General features: G+C 39.6%; 1 protein-coding gene across 1 annotated transcript in view; it reads right to left on the bottom strand.

Annotated features, from left to right (window-relative positions):
* The window catches only part of map1aa (microtubule-associated protein 1Aa), a gene marked incomplete at both ends in the record, with an annotated part of 29,810 nt that extends 8,584 nt beyond the window's left edge, over positions 1 to 21,226 (bottom strand). Inside the window, 4 exons of the mRNA XM_083900651.1 lie at positions 26 to 166; positions 1,802 to 1,884; positions 20,357 to 20,458; positions 20,998 to 21,226. Coding sequence (XP_083756777.1) covers positions 26 to 166; positions 1,802 to 1,884; positions 20,357 to 20,458; positions 20,998 to 21,226 — 555 coding nt within the window. The remainder of the gene's footprint in view (positions 1 to 25; positions 167 to 1,801; positions 1,885 to 20,356; positions 20,459 to 20,997) is intronic.
* Positions 21,227 to 25,082: the final 3,856 nt, after the last annotated feature.

Genomic DNA, 25,082 nt, shown 5'->3' with positions numbered 1-25,082 from the left:
CTGTGAGAAAGTGTGTTCTGCTTACTTGAGGGCTGGAGATGATGTCAGAGAAGTTCTTCCAGGAGAAAGCTCCTCCTTGGACGGCAACGTCACCTCCCTGCTCAGAGCTCTGGCCACTTAGAATCAACAGCTTATTCCCAGCAGAGTCAGTGATCAAGGAACGGATCTGAGCACAATAGAGAATAGCAATTGCTAATATTAAATTGTGGCAAATCACAAGCAAAGCAAATGGTCAATAATATTTTATGTATCATGGATACAGTGAGGTGCTCAATTTGTCCCCTTAATATTGTCATCCAAGCAACCCTGAACCACTACATGATAACAGCACATGTGATGATTAAGGCTAAAGACTGATACATTTTAAAGAATTCATATACTTTTTGATAATGCAGTAGTAGAACCTTGGACTTGTGTTATGGGTCGAGATACAAGAACTAAGCCTTAAATTGTGTGACAACCAGCATTTCTCTGTGAATCAGATGGATGTTGCACAACAAAAGTCATGGACCAGAAAATATCTGTGGCCAGTTACTTAAAACCTATGCAAAAGAACCAAGTCTAGTTTTTTGACCATATTTTAACCCATGCTTAGAAACACAAATCTCCTGTCCCCAAATCTTGCTGTAGACTGGTTGCTTTAACCTCAATTATTATGACTGATGATGAAAACTGGTACGTTCAGAGTACAACTACAGTTTGTTTACAGGCCCAAAAGAGGAGAGTGAAGGATGCTATACACACACACACACTGCTTAACCTGCTCTTAAACACATGGAAACACCTTTCATTCATTGACATAAAACGATTCAACTGCACATTTACTAATCTTATGGGCTGAATTTCAACGAATAGGACGCAGATAATCGTGGTAACTCTGACAAAGTGTGCTTCTATTTATCTCTATACTAACATGTGTCAGAGAATTTTTGAAAAAGTGTTTTATTTTAAAGAATGCAGAAGACTCTGTAATCATCAGTCTGCACCAAGAAAATTAGAGTACCTTAGACTACCAACACACCTGAGCCCTCTTCCATCAAGCATACAAATCTATAGCTATATTGGGATTAACTCTACACTGAATTTTAAAGAAGCTATGTGCAGGAAGGGACACCATCTTCTTTCCTGTCTGCAGAAGTTCTCCCATTTCCATACTGATAGAACCATGATGACGCTTGGAGATTTAATGTCCCAGACTAAGCCATATAGAAACGTCTTTATTCCTGCAGCAACTGTTCTTTTAAAGTAAAATAAAGTAATTGTGCTGAACCTGAAATATGATAGTCTTAAATTAATCCTAGAAGTTGAATACTGTCCATTTAATCCATACCTGAAATAGATCTCTGAAAAAAAACCAAAATGTCTTCTACTTTCAACCGAAATAGGAGACAATTAAAGGCTCTGAATCATTCAGATTAGTGATAAAATTAAAACAAATAAGTTCACAGCACAATGTATTGTTTTCTCAGGTTCAATAACCAGGGGTTTGTGGTCAAAAGCCTAGCCTACACTTAACTGACATGTAAATAAATCAGAGCCATCTCAATGTTCATTTGTTGTCAGTGAATATTAAATAAGGGCCTCACTCTCAAGGAGCTTCATCTGAGAGTGATGTGTTTTCTCCAGTGACTCCAATGAACGATAATCACCAGCGTGAGAGACAGAGACTTCCCACAGGGAATAAATGTGATGAGCTGATGTTTGCTTCACTGAGTAAAACGCAGCTCAATTAAATCACACCAAACACTGCATGTCGTTGTAATCACCCTGCAGTTGTGTTGTCTGTCTGGGCGTGACTCACCTCTGAAGCAGTGGTCTCCTCCGATGGGTTCACCAACACCACCGTGTTAAGGACGTCGCTCTGATACTGGAGAATTCGCTGGCCTACGGAAATGAGACAAGAGGAAAAACAACAAAAAGTTAGAAACCAAACCAAGCTCATATGTTATTTTATCTATTAGTTATTGCTTAAAGTTGGGGGGAAACATGTTATCTTTACAGAGTACATCCTCACAGATAAACTGGCTGTGATTCTGCGTTTTACATTCATGATCTGTATGCTGCTCGCTAGTTGATTAACTAAAAAAATAACTGTTATATGTTAATATGCTTTGACCATCGTCAGTGCACCATCAGCTGCACCCAGCTCCTCTTTTGCTCACGTGCATCAACATACTGTATGTCTGCAGTGGCACTAACCCCCAAATCCTGCATATAATATATAATCCTGCAAATAAAGTAAGTACATACAGTATATATATACAATCAAACATCAGCACAAGAAATATCTCTCAGCCATAAGCCTCACTGGCTGTTGCTATGGGGACGTTCTCTGACTGTGTTCGCTGGTAGTGGGCAGGAAGGAGACGCATTGCAGCATTTCTGTGAGAGGGAGGGGAGGCTTGTCCTGCATGACAGTATATATGCATGCAGCATCACATAGAACAGGAGGTGAAGGCGAGGGCTAAGGTAGCAGCGGCAGCGATAATAAATGTATGCGGCTACAAAACACAACGGCACACAACAAATACAAAAGACACAGACAACACAATTGCTATTGTCACTATCGAGTCAGATGGATTAGCCAGGTTGTGCAAACTCAAAGCCAATGATTAAACACACATTGTGGCCACGTTTGTACGTGCCGTTGTGTTTCTGTCACGTTCTCCTCTGAAGAGATTCAAATCTGAATTTGCACAGCTGGTGATCAAACTCATGGTGTGGAACTGTTAAAACACACAATTGGGTGAAACTGAGGCTCTAGTCCCAGTCACTTTTTAAAAAACAAAATCTGGGTTAGGCAGCATAGTTTTAGCGCTAATGAGCATTAATGACCTGCCATAATAACCTGTCAGCTTACTGTGTATCAAGTGACCTGGGAGAGAGCTAAACATCTGTTTGCAGCCTTTTGGGAAACCTGGCCTTTGACGAGAGAGCGACTAATCGCAGTGCTGTTCTGAGAATGAACGCTCGCTCCGATGAGCCGTTCTACTTAGCAACTGTGCACACACGCATAGCTTTGATGAAAAGGTTGCTATTGGCGAGGTTGGGGAGATGGGAGGGTGGTTGGGGGCTACGTTTGAGAGCTTTGAACCACGATAAAGACAGATGAAAAGAGGATGAGACTGAGAGGAGATGTCATAAAGTAGAATTGATTTAAGAAGTTCAAACTGTGGAGGGCAGCATTACATTACATTACTGGAAATTGTTACTGGAAGAAGACGAAGGAGAACTTCAAGTAGAAAAAGGAATACTAAAAGCAAGTGTTACTAAAAGGAATAAAAGCATGTTGATTTGGAGGAGCATCTTCAGAAGGTCGAGAGATCTCAATGATTCACATATTTCTAGATCGTCTGCTTGTTCAGTGATCTGCGTATCAGTTATCCTCAGATCACTGAGAGACCGTTTATGCTGGATGCCATTCCTGACACAACCCCCTATTTATGCCAGCTTTGGTCCGGCACTAGAGTGCCCTAGATATGCCCCCTATGATGGGGTCAGTGTAGAGTATCCAATTAACCCAATCAGTGGGAAGTAATGGGGATTGGGTACCTAGCGCAGGGGTACCCCAGTCCTTGACATGTCAGGATTAGAACAAGCCAAGTTCCTTTTCCACTTCCCTGCCTTCTTCTACAGCTCTTTCAAGTTCTGAAAGTTGCTGGTGATCCACAGCCAGATGTGTTGCTAACATATGTGCATGTGTCATAGAGGCATTTCAAGGGAATTCAGGGCCCCCGGGCAAAAGGGACCAAACCAAAAAGATAAGATAATGTATTCAACAAAAGAGAATCTCTCTCAGCATGGTCTTATTTTATTTTCCTATCTTGCTGTTTTCTTGGTCACTCTGAAATGATCAAGCCAAAAAAGCGATTGGCATGAACAAATGCTAGCTCTGTGTATGTACATATGTATTAATATTAGACACAACACTTAGAGTACATTTTGTTTTCCTTTTACTAAGCTTTACAAATTAAGAAGGTGCTAAGGAGATGTCTAACAGTGAGGAGTGGGTGTTCGCAGCATTAAGAGATCAAGCCTACACACTCCTGAGTGTGCTGTATGGTGCGATAGAGTTTGCAGCTGCCACTGTTTGAGCCGTAGCGGTAGCACATTTCCCGATCGCTCGTCCCAGAGCCACAACGGCCACAGCTTCACACGTACAGAATCACCAACTGAGGCCAAGACATATGTCAGCTGTGGGCTGGTGTTTATTTGTGAAAGTAGACCATGGCCCACATATGTCACTCTGTGTGACTCCACATAGCACGATTCTACAAAAATACACCGGGATGATGTTGTCTGTGGTGGTTCAGTATTTCTGTCACTACAAAAAGCACAGAGTGGATCAGTAGTTTTCCTTTTTTCCCCCATCCATACATCTATTATATGTCTTAGACAAATCTCTATAATAACCAACATACTGTTGCATGTATTTAGCAGAGAATGTTTCCCCAAAAAATAAAGGGTTAATGGCAGCAAATTCAGTCAAGCTATCGAAAACATTAACACCACATATGGTCTCAAGAATAAGCAAATTAGATGCTGCTCGTTTTTTTCTGGCAGGCCACAGTTTCCAGCTGGCAGCAGTTTTTGTTTATGACTTGCACGATTCATTTTGCATGGACAGATGATAAATGATACTGTTCCTTAATAACAAGGGCCTTGAGTTGCCCTTTGTTATGTCCTTTCAGCTATTATGGGGGGGGGGGGTTATTAGTCATAAAGCAGGGAGAACCCAATATGCATGTATTGAGTGGAGATACAGGCACCCTGAGGGGGTTTAAACAGTATATAAAAATGTAACGGTCTGTCAGCTACAAAACAAACTCACACTGTGACGCCTCAAGATTCACAATTTTACCTGCGCTATGTCTGTTTTTGCAACTGTCAACCACTCATTTGTTTGATCAACTCCTAATTGGGAACATTCCTTCCTTTATCTTCTACAGCTTTATCCTCCACATGAGGGTCACGCTGGTGCCAACCCCAGCTGACATTGGGCAGAAGGTGGGGTCCACCCTGGACAGGTCGCCAGTCCATAATTTACAAATGTTAAGCTCTGTAACCTCTTCTTCATGTTTGCCCCCGGTAGCGGGGCAGCGTCAGACGCAGTGACAAAAGCGTCATAAAACCATGTCTAACTTTAACAAACACAGACATGCTGCATACCCACAGAAAGGTCAGAAACTCAGCTAAAAGCTCATATAAACCATTCTTATGTTCACCGTTAAAACACAGTTAAAACACCGACGGATCAAACCAGCAGGATCGAAAAAAAACGTTACAGCGCACTCATTGAAAAGCGGCACTGGAGCGTCAGCGTGATTATGTAAACAAAAAAAACATGTGTCGACTGGACAGCGGAGAATCTACAGATTCCAGCGGTAAAATTTTTATCACCTCTTTATCACATCTATGATCAAGATTCACGGATCCAGCCCCAAAATAAGAGCAAAACAACAACTGATTTTCAAGAAATACAACCAGAAATATTGTCTTAACTTTACTGTTTATCAAAACAAGCGAGTTATCATCCTTTTTTCTTTTTTTTTTTCAAAACAAGTTCTTTTAGACCAATAGTGACATATAAATAAAATTAAATGTTTTTTTAATAATTTGGTACCTAAGAAATCTCAAATGGCACAGATGGTGCCAAACTGTGCCGAAAGGGAGAACGCCCAGACATCTCTTTAATAAAACCTCTGTAATTTCACTCTGCTTCATTTCAGCAGCATCAGACTTTGCACAGCTCATGTCCACATGTTGTTTCATGACCTCCATGTGTTTTTAAGCTCCTACTGCATATTTTAAAGGTGATATTTGCTTTAAAATGCAATATTTTTTTAGGCGAGAGAAAAAAATCCTTAATTTATGCTGTGTTCCATGTACATTTACTCTGACACAGTGGCATCTACAGTGAAACTGACACCTGATTTTCGAGCAGGGACTCCAAAAAGAGGGTCAGGGAAGAAGTACCTGAAACTAGTGATTGAGGCCTTTGACTCCTCCAGAATAACAGCCGCTCGTGTAACAGCAGTGTTATTACACTCTTATAAAAATAAAAGTGCTAAGTAGAACCATATAAGGTTCTCCGGCTTGTCCTCATAGGAGAACCCTTTTTGGCTCCAGGTAGAACCTTTTTATAATGGTTCTACCTGGAACCCTTTTGGAGGGTTCCACCAAGAGCCCTTTTAAAACCCTTTATTCAGGGAAAGGGTTTTAAAGGGTTTTCTGGATCAAATGGCTCTTACTGGAACCACCATCAAGAACCCTTGAAAACCATTGGTTTTTCAGAAGCAAATGGTTCCAGGTAGAACGTCAGCCCTTGTAGAAGGACTCTTTTGGAACCCTTATTTCTACGAGTGTATGAAACTTAATCACAATAAGTGTGTACATTCTTTTTGTTAGGCTTACAAAATTTGTGCCTTGACCACAGGAGACCAAAGATTTGACCTTGAGTCCAAAATAAATTTGAAGATTTGAAGAATATCCCTCAAAGTAAGATATGAAAGGTGCATTTACACAGTATTTTGTGTGACATGACTTGTGCAGCTCTCTCATGGACAAATACAGGAGCGAGTGTTATTGCAGTTCATGGTGTGCCTCAATCATCACTATCTTCTTGAATTTTTTCTTTCTTAACCTTATCGTTAAGAAACTGAAATAGAAGTTAACATCAGATTCATGACATGTCAATTAAGCTGTAGTGTTTTTATTTCATGTGTGGATTCTGAAGAACAAAGCCCAGATAAAAAAAAAAACATTGTGAAACACTACGGTCTTAATCAAAAGTGTGCAAGTTGATTTTAAAAGGAAATTTGTTTTTTTAAACTAATTGGTGAATGAGGCCCACCTTGAGGAAGCACAAAGGAAGCTCGATTACATCATGCCTCCAACAACCAGGAAACAGATTGGTGTCAACTGTGACAAAATGGCATCGCACACTTTGTTATGAATGGGATTTTTTTTTTTTTAAAGGTCCCATATTATACCCTATTTCTACAAGTGAATCTAGTTAGCTGGTGTCCTAGTGAACATGTCTGTGACATGCTTTGGTCAAAATACCTTAAAGATGAAGAACCACAGCAGTTCAATCACCCTGCCAAAACAGCCCTGTTCAGAACACTCTGTTTAGTAGTAACTCTTACTAACAGCAGTTAGCATTTGGAAAAGTGATCATTTGCAGGCTCTAGCAGGCACATTGTCGTCATATATAACATGTATCCACTGGATGGATAAATTCTCTGAGGCTGGAAGTTTGTGTAGAACTCTGTGCTGCACTGAGGAGCCAAGAATAGAACTTTTCACCGACTTCACGGACCTCCGGTTTTCGGATACCGTTGCCAGCACTCTCGCCTGTTTTCTGGACAAAGTGGAGCTCTGGTAGGCAACAATTCCAGGAATTTTGCGCATTGTGACGTCCCAGTGAGCGCAGAAGTCAAGAGGACCACAAAAACATGAGTGAGTCATCTTTGTTCACACTTTGCCGACTGATAGGGCCTCAAGAGTCCCAAATATAAGGATTTAAATGATTAAAAAAGTTGATTTTGCATAATATGGGACCTTTAATCTGTGAAGGTTTCATGTGAGAAAAGTTAGGCTGGAAAATGTTTTGTTGTTGCTGCCGCATTCAACAGGTGAGTAATTCTAGCCTGGCATCCAGCTCTTTGGGAAAAGACATGATCATCAGTTTTAAAATAGTGCTGAGTCTCTTCTTGATAAAAACTAAGCATCACAGCAGTGGAATGAATGTAACACCAGACAGTCTGGAGCCGCACCTCTACCAATCCACCTAAAGACTATTCCTGTTGCTGGGCATCCGGTGTGTCCACTTCCCACCCAGACTGAAGCTGCTGAGCTCATCAGTCAGCCTCACCCAGCCTGAGGAATGATGGGAGTCCAGGACAAGGTGATCACTGTGTGTGTGTGTGTGTGTGTGTGTGCGTGCGTGCGTGCGCGTGCGTGCGTGGGTGCGTGCATGCTCTGGCCTAATGGCAAGGTAAATCAGCAAATGTATTCTTAAGATATCGTACACTTCAATCTCACAAACACTATCTTTAATAGCTTTTACTATTACATCATTGACAAAATAAACACAGATTAATATTCTGCCAATTTAGTTTTTTCTTTAGGATTAAACATAAATGGTGGTGGTGGGGGGGGGTTTAAATAGTGACCCTTGCCTTGGCTGCCTTTCTAGATTAAAACAGCTGTCAGTCCCCATGCTCTGCATCTATTTTGGTCAGTCTTGTAAGTTTGGTGTTCGTCAGACAGTGAAGTATAATCCACTTCCTCGCACAGTTTCCACAGGAACAAGGGGAGCACAGGGGTCCACAGCAGAGACCCACCTGCACCGTCAGGGAACCTCAAGGTCAGAGGACAAGCTGCAGTTTTCCCACCATGAACAAAAAAAAATCAGGTCACCTGAATGTACTCGGCTGAATGTGGATCATGTTGTTAATGTTGGATGTTGACATTGAGTCATAGAGGCTGTGGTTGATCAGAGAGAAGGGGAGGCCACACATCAGAACTAAAATTAAACATCAAAACACTGTTTACTACTTCCTATTTGGCAATAAATCTGATTCTGAAGCATTTACATTATGCCTTCTACAAATACACATCATTTATTTACCTATAACCACACAGTTTGATAGGCTACAGAACAGTACAGTACAGTCTTGTCTCCTTTAGGATCACTAATGCTGAATAAATCACATAAGCTCCTTATATCAAAGTTACTACATCGATCATTAGAATAAGGTCACGGACAAATAGAACAGAATTGAATGTGTCATTTATTTTCAACGCGTTTATTCAAAAAGGCTGTTTTTCAGTGACCTGTGAGATGAAGACCATAGTGTTGTCCTGACACCAAGAGAACACACAAAGTGTGATTAAACAGCACCTTATGTATTTACAGTAAGGCCTATAGTTTTTTTAATGGGTGGGTTATGGGATGCACACTCCGGAATAACAACTATATGCATGTGAAATTGACCATAACGTTACTCACGTTAGTGCAGTGCATCCGAACACATATATACTTGTTTTCTTGCGGTCGGATTCCTGCGCTGACTTTGACCGTCTTGCATGTGTCGCTCCACAGTAAACGCTTATAATAAAACACGCAGCCCGCGCGCCAGTCCAGTCCTAATAAGCCACGTCTTTACGCGCATCTGTGGTGCCATCATGCCGGTGGAAAAGCAGTGGCTGTGCGTCCTGCTGTTTTCCCCCTACAGTAAAAGCCTGAACCCGAGAAGAAAAAGGGTGAATGAATCGTCTTACCGTCCTTCGGTGCAGAGGACAGAGCAGAGGATGGAGCGGAGGGAGGGGCGGGGATGATGATGATGATGCTGATGCTGCGGATGAAGATGAAGCACGGGATCGGCCTGGTACTGAGCTCAACACCTACACACACACAAATACACTCACACACTGCACTCACTCACTCGTGCTGCGTTCAGGAACCCGTCGTACACTCGTGTTTCACAGGTGGCAACGTGACCCAGCTGCGTTCACGTGAATCGGGACAATTCGGAGTGAGCTTTAAATCCGGATTTCAGACTCTGGTGTTTTGTCAGACCATGATTTGTATGAATGTCACTTTTTATCATTCATCAACATCAGTTTCCTGCTCAGTGTGAGGAATTAAGTTATCTACTGAGAGAAATGCCTTTATTTCTGTATTTATTTATTTAATATTTTGTTGGTTATATAAAATATAGATTTTGTGAGGTTTTCAGGAATGAAATAGAACAGTTGCCAAACGTTCACCTCCCCTTGTCTCAGTAAGCAGTGAAGCTACTTTAACATAAACCTCTTCTGCATTGAAATGTTATTGTTATTATACTATTATATCTACCCATAATTATATTTTTTAATCGGTTCGTTTAACATTCAGCCAAATGCTATAGGCCTATTGTAAATCAGAAGTGCAAGGCACGTATAAACACAATTACTTTCTAGCAACTTTGTTTAAAACAGTATTTAATGCACATTTCAAACATGGAGAAATGCAACTGTTTCTTTGTTATTTGGTCATCTGTCTGTGGCAACATAATGTTTGTCTTTCAGAAAAGTCTAAATTACTTTTTAATCCAGTTTTTGGTACAGTCACTTTTCAAATTTTACTTTACTGTATACTCTGTTTGGTCTGTTTATCAGTAAATACGGTACTTCCTGAGTGATAAACACTGAAGGAATACTAACATGGAGAAGCTGATTAAAATTAAAACAACTCCCCTGTTGCCATACTAATTACACATCAATCTGTGAAAAAATGCAGACAGAACTGGTTTCACAAAGCTACACTTGTTAATTGTTTTGTCCACTTTTAGGAACTTGTTTATCTCCACAAATCATGTTAGATAATACACTTTGAAGGAAGCGAGTGGATTATCTGTTTCTGGGAGGAGGCTTTTCACACAGCTGTGACTCAAACAGCAGCTGCAAGGTGGGACAAAACTAAAATAGACTACAAGCTCTGTTGCCTCAACCCACAATAAACTGTGAATCATATCATTTGACACACATGCACACGTTCACCCAGACGCTAACTCAGGACGCTGGATGGCACAGATTCAGTCTCCTTGCAATGGCGAGACAAAAGATGAGTTCTAGACGTGTCACTGTGCTTTCGTCCCTTAAATAATTTTCTTACATGGGAGATTTTTTTCCTCTCCACTGATGCTTATAGAGCTATTGTGTGAATTGTTGGGTTTCTCTTCTCTCTATTGTGCCTTGAGATAATGTATGTTGTGATTTGGCGCAATACAAATAAAACTCATTTGAATTAAAACATCTTTTTTTGATATGATACAGAAAAGGATTTTCTTTTATACAGAAATAGCCCACGAAGGAAAGTGCATACAACTATAAAGGATGAGATTGTCAACGAATGAAATAATTCTCACCCCCACTAAAGTTGTGCTATTGCTTTCAAATAAAATTACCTTGGTTTCTGAAGCCATAGAATAGTCTTTACGTATGCAATTTAGGCAAAGGCCTTGTTTTATGGACAGAACAGACCTGCATTACTATGGAAGTGATTTGACCACATCAAACTGATGAATTAACCCACAAAGAAGGAGGAAATGGCAAAGGAAAGGATGAACAGAGGAGTCCCACGTTAATGATGCTCTGAATTCTCATTATTAGATATTTGGTGTGTGACTTCATACATTGGTGTTGTTTATACCATGGTTCTCTTCACGAATATAGGGTGTTGTCTGCAGCTGCTTTTCTATCTCTGCAAAAAAGCCATTTAGTGAAACTCAAGCGCATCACATTCACTGTGTTGAGGCAGCATCATCTCAGATGACCGGCAGTCTCTAAATGTCAGACAGCTGTTAGCTTTACAGCTCGGCTGCTCCATGCCAAGCCCTTCTTTCCAGTCGAAAACCCATTCTCTCTCTCCCCTGAAAGCTTCTCCTCCCTCCCTCCAACTCCTTACATCATCGTCAGTTCTCTCACACACTGAAGTTGGCACACACACAGAAAGAGACAGAGAAAGCAGCTGGTCAAGGTCACATGATTTGTCAGTATTTGTGGAATTTGAAGTATAAATCCGGCCTTTATGTGAGTAGGTTGTCAAGGATTATCACAAATCACCATGAACTGATGATTGATGATTTCACTTTCACCTGAAGTGAGATTGAATTCTGTACAACTGAAGACATATCAGATTATCCTTAACCTTCACCTTTTATTCAACCTCAACTTTGAGGCACTTTATATTATATTTTTACTTTCAGTTTACTTAAAATACGTGTATTTGTTAAGTTAAAATATGTTTTCTAATGAAGTCGTTTGTCGTATTGTTAGAAAATTCTAATGTGTAATTTCGACATAACTTTATTATTTATGTCAAGTGAATTAGGCCTGTGATATTTCTTACATCCAGACGGTGGCAGTATGGCGAAGCGAGACTGCGCACGCATCATGACACTTGACCTCCAGATCCTCCTCCAATCAATTTTGGTTTGAGCTTTCAATAAAGGTAAGAGGATGTTTATTTTCACCTATACCTATTTTGTAGTATTTTCATGTTAAGCGTGAGTTTATTTGGGTTTATGATACAAGACGTGTTCTTTATTTTGCTTTATTTTCTTTATCATTAGGTTAGCTAAAATGCTAACGCTAGCTTCCGAGGTAGCTATGGAGCCCAGTTGCTGTAAGAACAAGCCGGCTTCGTTCGGCCGCTTGTGTCGTTTTGTGTGCGTGTTAAAAACGTGCATAAACGCACTGGCACATACCGCAATCTCCCGCACGTTAGCTGCTAGATGCTAACATAATCAGTATCAGATTTACGTTAGGCCAAGTATGAGGACACATACAAGGAATTACTGCGGTCAAGCTAGCCGACACAGTTTTTTGCTGTGCATGGTGTGCAAGATTATAGTAGCTTTACGGTAATAGCGTCTCAGAACTGGTTTCAAAATAAAAGCATCCACTGTCAACGGAAATGTACGGACGTTGTGAAATGTACTTACGTGCGTATGTAAAAGCTAATATAATTGACAATTGTTGTGAAATGTACTTTCAAATCAAAAGCTCATATAATTGACAATTGTAAACTTAAGCCATTGTTTTTCTTTATTGGAATACGCCCTGATATCAAACAATAATTCCACTTCAGGGTTATAGTACATGACCTGGTAGTTTTATTTTGAAAGTACACATCACAACGTCCGTACATTTTCGTTGACAGTGGATGCTTTTATTTTGAAACCAGTTTTGAGACGCTATTACCGTAAAGCTACTATAATCATGCACAGCAAATAACTGCATGGTGTGCAAGATTATAGTAGCTTTACGGTAATAGCGTCTCAGAACTGGTTTCAAAATAAAAGCATCCACTGTCAACGGAAATGTACGGATGTTGTGAAATGTACTTACGTGCGTATGTAAAAGCTAATATAATTGACAATTGTTGTGAAATGTACTTTCAAATCAAAAGCTCATATTATTGACAATTGTAAACTTAAGCCATTGTTTTTCTTTATTGGAATACGCCCTGTTATCAAACAATAATTCCACTTCAGGGTTATAGTACATGACCTGGTAGTTTTATTTTGAAAGTACACATCACAACGTCCGTACATTTTCGTTGACAGTGGATGCTTTTATTTTGAAACCAGTTCTGAGACGCTATTACCGTAAAGCTACTATAATCATGCACAGCAAATAACTGGGTTCGGCTGGCTTGACTGTCGTTCGCGATGTGTCGGCTAGCTTGACCGCAGTAAGGAATTTGACTCCGGTTTGTCTTTGCACGCCGTACATTAAACATAACTAAACATGGCAGACATTCAACTCAAAAGAACAAGGACAACAAAGAACAATTCATTAATAAATGAGTGACGTAAAAGTGAATATGAAATGTGATGCCTCAATTTAATGCTGCAAATTATGAAAACAAAGCCTGTCTCATTTCAGCAGTTCACTTATTTCATTCACTTATTTGCGGTGAATTTTTAAGTAAATGCATTTATTCAGGCTATGAAACATTTTTTTCAATAAAATATAATTTTTTATTGAGTTGAATGTGTGAAGGTCATGACAAATAATTATATACAAGCAGGAATCATTAATTATTGTGAACAACTTTATAAATGTATTTTAGTTTGTTTTCTATCTCATTTTGTAATTATCATTTTGCAATTGTTCAGGTCCTGAAGGATTGTTCAGTTGTTGCTCCCTCCTGGCTGGTTAAGGCACTGTACTCCTAACAGGTATGATCACAGCTCCACCACTTAATTACTGTGAAGTGACATGTCATCATTTTTGTTTCTTATTATTTTCTTTTTAAACTCTTTTATATTTTGCTCTGGTATTACAAGATTTGAATCAGTGTTTCTGGGAGAAGTGTGTCAAAAACCTTTGGATGATTGCTATCCATTTGTAGAATTTTAATTCATCAGACATACAATGAAATGCTGTTTATAATATATTTGTGGTAGCTCAGAGAAACTCTGTGCAGCATTTCAGAGCTTGTAGTACTTTTCTGAGTCTTATCTGTGTTTTAACAATAACAGTATTGGCAATTTGTTCTCCCATTTTAGCAAATAAATTAAAGTCAATTATGCTCAGATAAGATGGCAAATACATATTCCTTTTAATGATTACATATCCCCTCCAGTTATTTGAAGGGAACATGATTAATGATGCATAATGGTCCATCCCTAAGAACCACTGCAATTTGTCTTTATACATAACATTAGAATCCTCTAAAGGGTTGCTTTAATGACAGGTCTCTATACTGTACTCTATTGTATATCCAGGCAGTACACTATATACTGCAGCTGTACCTAATGAAGTGGTCATTTGATGTGTTTGTCCTCCACCCCAAGGACATTACAAACGTCCCTACAGTCCCTCTCTTGCCATCAGACAGATCACATTGCAGTAATTTGACTGTCTGTGAGAACTCCCAATGCATCAGTGTACACACACACACACACAAACACATACACACGTATGTGGTTGCGTGTTGCCATGTCCAGATGAAAGGCACAGAAACAGGGAAACCTCCCTCCTGATCTATAACTCGAACTGCAGAGACGCAGAGGGGCGGATCAATATCAGCCTCTAAATTATTAACCAGCATGCCTTCTCCTAAACCACACCCAAGAAACTGCTTTTTGCCATGCCTGGACATTTTTAAAGTATGTTATTAAAATTTTAACAACTCAATATAGATAACCGAGAGCGATGCAGACTGTGTGTTTGTTTCCCTGCTGGTTATTTATTATCTGGGACCCTTATTAGTTCATTTACTGCTTGCTGGTGTAACCTGTATTGCTTTTCACAGCACATTTCTGTTATTTGCTGTATGTTAAAATCCTTCTCAGGCAGAAATCAATACAGAGACAAATGAATGTAGAGTGTGAGAGAGAAAACTGGAAACAGGTCTGATGGTTCAGGAATGTCATTGCATAGAAGGGAGACAACAAAAAATGACTACTGCCTACAAGTTGTACGTGCCGTTTTGATTTAATGTGATAATGCAGTAGTCAGACACGAGCTTGCTGACTCTGCCACCCACTCACGATGATTCCACCTTCATTATTCTGAGTATTGTTTGTTCTGCCTTGGTTTTTCCCCCTTCTGACTCTGTGCTAGTATGTCTGTTGTGTGTACGCAAGGATCATCTGAAGCTACAGATAATGATATATCTGTGAGTGAGAGACATCACTCATCTCTCTCTCTGACTGAGTACAAATAACAAAGGGCAAAGGGAAATGTGCAACAAATCTCATTAGCTATCAGATACCATTTTGAAGGCATCCATAGTCCCTGGATGATGATGCTGAATTCTATGTGTCCCCGATTTAGCTATAAAAACAATCTGCCCGAAAATATTTGTCTGGGTGAAAGTACCTTTTATAAAATAGCAATCAAAACCACATCATCAGAAGACAATATCTGTCATCTTTAGTAATATTGAATTATTAGCCATCAGTGTCAGTAAACATATAAGCAAAGGGTCAATGTATTGATATAAGGATGATATGAGGCTTTAAAAAATGCTCACATGTTAAGTGAGTGTTTGTTATTTGTGTGCACATACAAGAATGCTAAGAGCCACTGAGCTTTATTGACGACGGGCTGTCGGATGTCACCTCGTTCTGTTTATTACCAATTGGCCAGTATGGTAGGGCCACTGAGTCTTTATTAACTGCACCATATCAGTGGCAGCTGCATTTATTGAGGCATTACCGCCACCCTCTCCCCCCTCCTACTCCTCTTCTTCCTCCTCTTCCTCCTCCTCTTCCTCCTGCTTACCAGGGATAAAACATGATCTTCCGTGCTGCCAGTTTGTCCTTGTACCTCATCGGTCGATCGGGACGCAGTTTGTTGTGAGCAGAGAATATGCTGAGGCCTGGGAGGCAATCATGGATACATAGTGATGGATGCAGTGATTACCTGTGCGACCTTTATCCTTTTCATTCTGACACAACAGACTACACTGTGCGTCAACACACCACAACTGCTCAGGGAAACTGGTGTTTTCATGGAGCTCAAAAGAGGCCATGAGGAGTCTCGAGACTGACAGGAAAATGGCTTTGGATACTTAAGTGACTCTTGAGGAGAAAGAGGAGGGAGAACAAGGAGGAGGATTCTTTTCTTTTCCGCCATATTACGTTATTTAAATTATTTTGTGCTTCAAAGTGGACAAAAAGCCCTCTCAAAATCCTATATGTTATCTGCATGTCATTATAGTAATATAAATCACCATGTCCACCCTCTACCTTGTGGCCTGGTCTTGTGGGACATTTTGTCAATATCTAATTTTCAGACCTTGATTGTTTTGCTCCATTTCAAGCTTATTTCATTGTGTTTTGATTCATTTCATTTTATTACAACTCAGAAACCTGCATTATTTTATTGAATTTGCTACATTTTCGTTATGAAAATGTCTAAAAGTGATATTTCTTATATATTAAATTGTTTATAAAGAAAATATAAAACATGCAATGTTTTTGTTAGACCAAAAGTCAAAGTCCCACAGACTGTGGAGCTATTGTCATATAAATGGTTAAATAATCACATTTTAGAGGTTTAAAATTTATGAAATGGACATTAAGAGAATTGTAATGTCACTGGGGGTCCAACAGCAGATGACTCAGGTAAAAACCTACAATCTGTGTCCTCTTATCGGCCTTTTGTGTGTTATGTTAGGGGCAATTGAAATGTGTACAATATTATGCAGACAAGTTGTAGAGTATCAGAACAAGGCCTTCAGGAAGCCTTTGAGACCCGCCGAGGGCACCGGCTGTTCTTCAGCACATATGCCACCCATCAGGAGGTCACTGTCATGTTGGAGCTGCTGGAGCTTTTCCACATTCCCATCAGTGGAGTATAGAGGGAAACTTGTGGTGATAGTGGTGTTATTCTTTGACAGATTAGTACAAAATTTGTACTAAATAAATATGTCTCAAATGCTCTTGATGCTCCATTATCTTTGCTAAGGACGTGGGCTGTTTTGTGTTGTCTTAAGATCTTGGAGCTAATAGTGATTGTTAAGTGTAGGCAGATTAATCCAACTGCCAACAAAACTGTCATCTTCTAGATCTTATAGATTTTTCCTTTGTGTTCCCTGCATCTGAGCCCGTCAGCCATGATGACTGTGCACTCTTTGATCAGCTGTATATTAGGCGCCCACAATAAGGAGCTTCACAAGGCAGGCGAGCTAATCCTCTAAAAGACCTTATGTGCGCTATGAGAATAAGACTTTGTTTTTTTTAAGTCCTCTGAGTGTCATCATGACAGGAGCTGCTGGTAGAGGGACTGACCTTCAGCGTGACGGGGGATCCTACCTCTGAGGACATTTTACTGCCTGGATCTGGTCAATTTTCCAATGTGACCTTTGCGGCACCGAACACAGTTGTTTCATCCCACCTCATCCTCTCTACCTCACTCAACTGTGAACTATCCTTACATGTAGCCCAGAAACCAGTGTAGCATTAAAGCACAATGTTTCTGGGAAGACCTGGATGAATTGTTTTAATAGGAAAAATATTAATCTTTATATTGGCCACAGTCTCCACACAGTGTCTTGGCACATCCACAATTACTGAGCTATTGCTCTCTCCACACTGAGTGCACCTCCTTCCTCCCCCTGACGCCAACAATTGATTGGTGTTTCGTTTCACTAGTTTTTACTCAAACCACTGATGGAAATAAAAGCCTACCAAGTGAACTACCAGAAAAAGTATCATTGTATCATCTCCCCTCTAGTCTTGAAAAATAAGGCTTGTTGATATTTCTACACTTATTCTTCCCGCAAAAAATAGCAAATACAGCACTTTCTTCAACCTACGAACATTAACTAACCAACAAGAACCAATTAGGACACTGCATCCAAACCCTGACATTTCTCATTCATTCATGCAACAGAGCTCCATTGTTTCTGAAAAAAAACATTAGACTGTGATCAATGAGCCTCACTGTTGCAGTTGGTGATATCCTCCATCATCACCATGAACACACACACAAACACAGCTAGTTCATTCAGGGTTCAGTTGGGTGCGACTTCCCTTTTCCAAACTGTAGTCCAGCTGCATATGTCAGTCAACTCCAGTAGCCTGCTTAGGTGTTTTAACACCAGCTCATCTCACTCTTTATAACTCTCTACTTGCTTGCCCACAACTTGTTTTTCATGTGCCTTGGGACCCTCACTCGTGCCTTCATTTGGATTTGAATCTTAACTACTATTTTAACGTGTGCCGCCTCTGTTCTGTCTGGACTCTGTCAACTTGCCAATCAGCTTTCAAATATTGTGTAATAAAAGGCCCTGTCCTCTGCATTAGATTCTCATGAATTCTAATGTCTCAGCAGTATATTTTCAAAACAGAAAACCAGACATCAGAGACAGAGGTTTGCTGCTGCCATTTTGGCTCAGACTGTTTCTTGACATGAGCCGATTTGAAGTTCACTCATCACTTCCATTTGAATTTGCTCACTGTGAAGAGTGAGCGCTTGACTCCGTACTAAATTATGTCTTTCCATCGCTTATTCTGAAAATAGTCTTGTGTGACTATTTTAGTTTTACTTTAAGCTATTTTCCGAACTCTCTTTGCTTACTCATGGTGAGTATTGAACTCCAACGCAGTTCACGCAAGGAAAATTACCAAGCAGTTTCTCAAATCTTTTCTTTTCTTGCAGAGATTGACTCCTTTAGAATAAAGTGTTACTGTGCCTGCTTTTGGCTGGTGGTCTGACCCTGAACCAGCGTCCCCAGAAGGCATGAACCATCCTCTCTAAACTGTTACATACACACTTTACAACCTGATGGTGTATTTGTGTTAAGTTAATTTTATTTGGATGAACGAGAGACAATGGGCTATAAACTAATGATGTCTCCTATTTTATTTTTAGGCTCTGTAGTGCGAAACTACATAATGTAGTCTTCTTTAGTGCACCTCTAAATTTAATTCATTCATTAATCCATCCATCCATTCAAATTAATTCAGGTTCTATTTTACTTATAACATTGAAGCATAAAGTGTATTTGTCTCATTCAGCCACACTGCAGCAACACTGTTAGACTCTCCAGTGTCTTCTATAATGCAAATGCATACATCTGCACCACCTGCAGAAGTCAGCAGTTAAAAATATATGTGAACATGGTGAAGAAATGCCTTACCTCTGCAGATTTTTCGCAGGTTGTTAGAAAGGTGATTAGAAAACATGAACATGCTCGTGTTATGAGAGAGGCTCGGAGGAGGTTGTTAATTTATGCATCTTGAGGATGAAGATGGTGAGAGAATGACGTAATGTTTAATTGAAGCAGAGCTGAGCACGTACTGTGTGCTGCCTGGTTTTATGCACACTTTCGATTTGCGCATTATGTTTATGCCTGAGAGAGGTGAAAAATGTGTTAATTAAAGGTACATACAGTGAAAACAGATTCAGAGAGGAGAAAAAGGCAATCATAGGAGTGGTGCAACAATTTGAAAGCCAACATAATTTTACCCAGCACTGATGGTTGCATTATGGGTGTACAATCCCGTGTTTTTTAAAGCTTGAACCACAGCCACAGACTATAATGTGTTGCTTTGATTTTGACCATTAACGTCCTTCAGATGTATGGTTGTTTGATAATAAATTGCTAGAGTATATTTTAAACACAGAGAACAACAAAGTCTGTAGAGATTATGTCAAAAAGCAAACTACTTTTTGTACAATAATCCACAGACTTGTGCAAATGTGCATAACCAGATCTAAAAATCTGCTCAGTGAACACTAAGAGAGCACATTTTAAGATCTTCCTTCAGATCTGCTTATTTAACACCACTATGCTGCATTAGGTGATAGTACGCTGGTGTGGGTGGCACAAGTGCTTTCTTTGAGCAGACACACTCACAGCAGCAATATAGCAGGCTCTAATCACAGGCTCTCACATGGTTTGATATTATATTCCTGAAAGAATTAGTGTCCGTTCTCATGTTTGCCCCTCATTGATTCCCACCCTGACATGCAGTCTACACATGAGCTCATATGATCAATACCGTCCATGTTCTCCATCTCATCGGATAACACCCAGGGAGCGTGAGGAGAAACACGATGCAGCAAAAGAAAAGGATATATTTTTAGTCAAACTTGAATGCAATCTGATCCACAGCATGTCTCTGGGTGTTTCTCTGCAAACACAGCTAGCAGCAAATATGATAGGGAGGCAGCAGAAACTCTGATACAGCTCAGGCTTTTATTGTCTCCAGGCAACGGAAACTGAGAATGCTCAAGGATGTGTCAAAAACCAGTGTGAAAACACTCCCTGGAAACCAACAGCAGCATATTTTGAACGATATATACTGACGTCAATATGATTTGAAGAGTTCAGACTGACCTTTGACTTGTGCTGAAAACTGAGCTGTGTGCTTTGTCTCAAACACTTGCAGTTCTTTGTTCAGGTCACAAACACTTAGATCAACATTCCAGGAGCATAAGCCTGTAACACAACAGGGAAAATTAACATTGACAGTGAAAAAAACCCCAATGTAGATTATTATGTGCAACATTTGGATCTGAAAGAGCTTCTTTGGCAACTCCATGGTCATCAGAGAATCACCTGACTGACACCTATGGCCTAAAAGTAAAGCACTAGAATTTCTATTAAACACTGCGATACTTTATGCAGTTGTAACACAACTAGAAATTTGGGTTTTTCTTTTTTTTAAATCCTGAATTCCATATTATGTAAGTTATTATTATATTAAATCAAGATACTCATACAAAAATTACTTTTTGGTCTGAAAATACCAAAGACGTGCTGTACATTACTGGGATCATTTTTTTTTTCAGTTTATAGACAGTTTATTAGAAACTAGTGTTTTTTTCTGATACATTTTATCCATGTTTACACACAGTATTAATACAATATTTCAAAGTTTTCCTCTGTATATTAAATGTACAGTATAATACAGCTAACACTTTTGATGATATTGTTTATTAATATTACTTTTTCTCTTTGGACTTCTGTTGCCATACCTTGTGTGATCTGTTTCTTGGCAGTGTCGAGGTGATGGGTGGTGGAAATCTCTCCGATCACAATCAGCATGCGATAGTTTCTGTGCTGAAACGCTGCGCCGGCTTGGTGCTGTCCATGGTGCTGAACAGACTCCTCCAGCTCTGCTCGATCTTGGGAGGCAGCTACTGCGATGGGGATCTCCATGGTAACAGTGCCACCAGTGGACACTGAGCCCTTTTCTATTTCCATGACAACTGCATCCGGAGCAAGCGCCATGACAATGCAGGGTGGTGTCGGAGGAGTTGTGGGCGTGGTTATGGGACAAGTCAATATGTGATTGGTTTGCAGGTTATGTGGCTATTTGATGTCTCAGCGTATTATTGGATCAATGGAAAAGACGGATATGAGAATTTATCTTGATCCAATTTTCCAACATGACACTGCTAAAATATAGAATCACATTTAAATACAAGGGTGTAGTTGATGAGGAAGATAGTGAAGATTTAAGGTATTCTTGTACATGTGAATAATTTAAGTTAAATGCCATTAATTAATTGTCTGAAAACATTTGTATGACCATCACTGAGAGCACATAAATGTATTCATTGATAGTTTTCAGGGTAAGTGAGAGAAGAGTCACTTCCTGTGATCCAGGTGTTGTTTCTAACAGCTACTGAATTTAGCTGCCAGACAAAAGGAGCAGACAAAGGTTCTATTTATATCAGTGTCACTGTGAGTACCAGGCCATGGGCTTTGGTAGCTAAACTGATGCATCTTTGTTCTCATTGTGAGCAGAATAAAGCGTCATCTGTGCAAAGAGTACCAGTGACAACAAAGGCTCACAGCCGGCAGAGGGAGAAAATGTTTTTATTTTATTTCTGGCTTCAAAAGTTATTTGAATCAAACTAATTATGCAACACAAAAGCAGCAAGTTTATTAATTATGTTAAAAATAATTCAGGCAAAATAAGCTATTGGCATTACATAAACATTATAGAGTTGTATAGTAAGGTTCGTTAAACATTGAGGTGCCTCAAGAAATGGTTCTCTTTTTTATATTTTTAAAATGTATGTGTCCATGTTTGTGAACCACTTTTACAGAATTATCTTTTCTGTAAGAACCAATGTTTACAGGGCTGAGAGGGAGCGTACTGACGGAGGGATTAACACATTGTACTTGTCTTTTGTTTGTAGCAACAAACTAATGCCCTCAGTTATTCCACTATGTAGAGTAGAAAACTAACAATCATACATGGGGATATGGAAGCCACAGTTTAACCCAGCTTCAAAAAAGTTAATTACATCTTAATAACATTTAGCTAATTTTGAAAAGTACCTCACATGTGCCTGATCATTTAATGTTCAAATGAAGGCTCTAAAAACATTTGCATTTAAGAATTTCATGAGTCCTGCACTGAGGATGTAAGTGAACTACGAGTGAATTTCTGCCATGTGATATATAGTGAAATGTATTGAAATATGAAGCTGTTCTACAGGGAATATGGGATAACAAGGAAAATTGGTGTTAAGGCCTTTACTGTTGAATTTTGGGATGCAAATGTCATACTTATAGCGCAGTATGTGTGGAATAGTAAGAGAAAATACTCTTTAAAGATGTCCTTAAGCATGCAAATGCAAACAAAGACTTTCCTTATTCCCAGCTATAGCACCATGGCTCCAGTGATGGCAGTGTTGGTCAGTTCAGCAGATAAACACACGGGAAATAATACAGTCTGTGGCGTTTCTAACAATGAGTCAGCATTCCTGTCACTGACAGCAGTAGCAATAGTGTCTGCTGACCTCTGCTGGAAAGATGAAGAACGACAACAGCCCCAGTACATGCCCTAGTGATTGCCAACCAGCAATTACAATTACAGATAAATAAAATAATACCAATAATTTCAGTGTTGTTATAGATACCTATACAGAGTAGGAGAATAAACTTAATATAACGATTTACAAGTGTTGACAAAGAAAATAAGGATACAACTAATCATTAAATGGGCAAATGCATAATACATGGACACAATCTGTAATGATGTAGCACGTGTATGTTTATTTGAGGATAACTATGATGCATTCATGTGTTACAGGCAAAATGACATTTAAAATTAATCTAATGATCAGACATATGTGTCACTAAAGTAGATGATTATAAAATGTTGTTTTCCGTCATCTATTATTATCACCTCTATTCTATTGTTTATTTGTAAAAGTTTGTTGATGCGCCGACACATATAACGTGTGTAATTTCTTTGTCTCACAAATGTTTCAAATAAATTCGATTTAACTTTACCAACAAAAAAAACAAAGCATCGAGTCTAACATTAGATTACACTGGGTTTTTCCTGTTAAAATGTTGTTTATGAAATAAATAATAATATTAATTTGTGTTTTTTTTTCTAATTAAATGTGTTGTCATCCATCGGCAGACATGTTTGACTTGCGGGGCAAAGAGCATGGACACATTCAATAAAATGCCTTTGCATCTTGACGTGTAATCCATGCGTGTGTATATTCCACACCCTGACTCTCAGCAAAACAGAGGCAGAGGAGCCAGTGCGTGATGTTGGACTCGATATTATTGCAAACAACGGGACAGTGAAACAAACTGGGGGGAACACACATTGATATCCAAGGTAAAAACCAATCTCTTTATGTTTGTTTTCGCATTGGATGATAGAGATACGCAGTGGCGTGTTTGTATAGCAGCAGCTCCTGCTGTGAATCTCTGTGTGTGTCAGCTCCAGCAGTGGCGGTGGTGGCTCACATTAGACATTTTGGGTATGGCTGCGCATTTCTTAATGTGGGTGTCAGCCCGACAGAGCTGCAGAAATGACGACGTAACGTTGAACTTTGCGGTGCCAGTCGTTTTTAAAAAAGGATGTCTGCAGGAGGCTGGAGCTCACAACAGCACCCATTCAGCAGCAGCTAATCGTTTTTATTTCCTTTATCCGTGTTTATATTTTAAGAGCCAATATTTGACGTGCACGTGTGTGGCTATTGAGCAGAATCAGATAATCGTGGATGCTTTGTTCCCAGTCGGGATGTCTCCATCTTAGTGTCTCCACAGGGCTGCTGAAATGCCGGTCATTGATGACCACGCTGATGCTGATGCTGCTGATGCTTTCCTGTAAAGAGCTGTGGTCATATCCATGGCTGGTGTGTGGCAGCTGAGACTGCATCCTCAGATGACTTGAGGCAGATTTAAAAAAGATGGAGAGACATCAAAGACAACAAAGGTTGCAGACATAAGAGACTCTGTTGTGATGCACTTACTTAATTCACAAGCAAATTATACCACACATACCCCTCAGCCAAATGATTATTTGTTGCTGTATGTTATAGACTATACTTTATATAACTGTCTGCATCATTGTATGTTACATTTTGTAGGTGTCATCATCAGTTGCTGTCAAATTAGTCTCAATACATCATTTGATACCTTATACCTTTCAATAAAGGTATTGAAGTTTATTGGTAGGATTTCTTGTTCACCTGAGGTCAAAAGAAAGCCACTAACAGTACTGTGTTACATTTTGCATTCATATTTTTTTTTAAAGATTTACTGAGCTACAACTTCACCAGCAGCCTTCAGTCAAATGCTTGGTGCTTTGTACTTTCTATGCAAATTGTACCTCTGTGATCTGTATTTGCATAGACAGTAGAGAAAATGTACTGTCTCCATGGAAACCAAGGCTGTCAAATGTTGAAGACAAAATAATGTTGAAAGGTCGTCTGCTAATTTTCAAAGCCGCAAGCGGCTCTTAAATGGAAAATGCATCTTAAAAGAAAATAAATGAGTATTCTTCAATTCTTAATCCGTAAATAACAAGAGTGGGCCGGATATTTTCTTTAAAATATGCCTCAGCTACCTTTAAAATATAGAATGAATTAGCCAAATGCTTTCAGGGGTGGAGAGGAGAGCAGACACAAGGAATATGATGTAAATCCCTGGAATATGCATTAGTCAGTGACTCGAGCGGAGGGAAATGATAGTGAAAAAAAAGGTTAACCCACATATCATGTTGCTGAAGCCCCACAAGGGCCCATGAAGATCTCACTGCAGTGTCCTAGATTTCTTGTGATTTATCCTTGGAGTGTAA

Source organism: Microchirus variegatus (assembly GCF_963457635.1).
Source record: "Microchirus variegatus genome assembly, chromosome: 14".
NCBI lineage: Eukaryota > Metazoa > Chordata > Actinopteri > Pleuronectiformes > Soleidae > Microchirus > Microchirus variegatus.
This window is presented reverse-complemented; position numbering and strand designations above follow the sequence as displayed.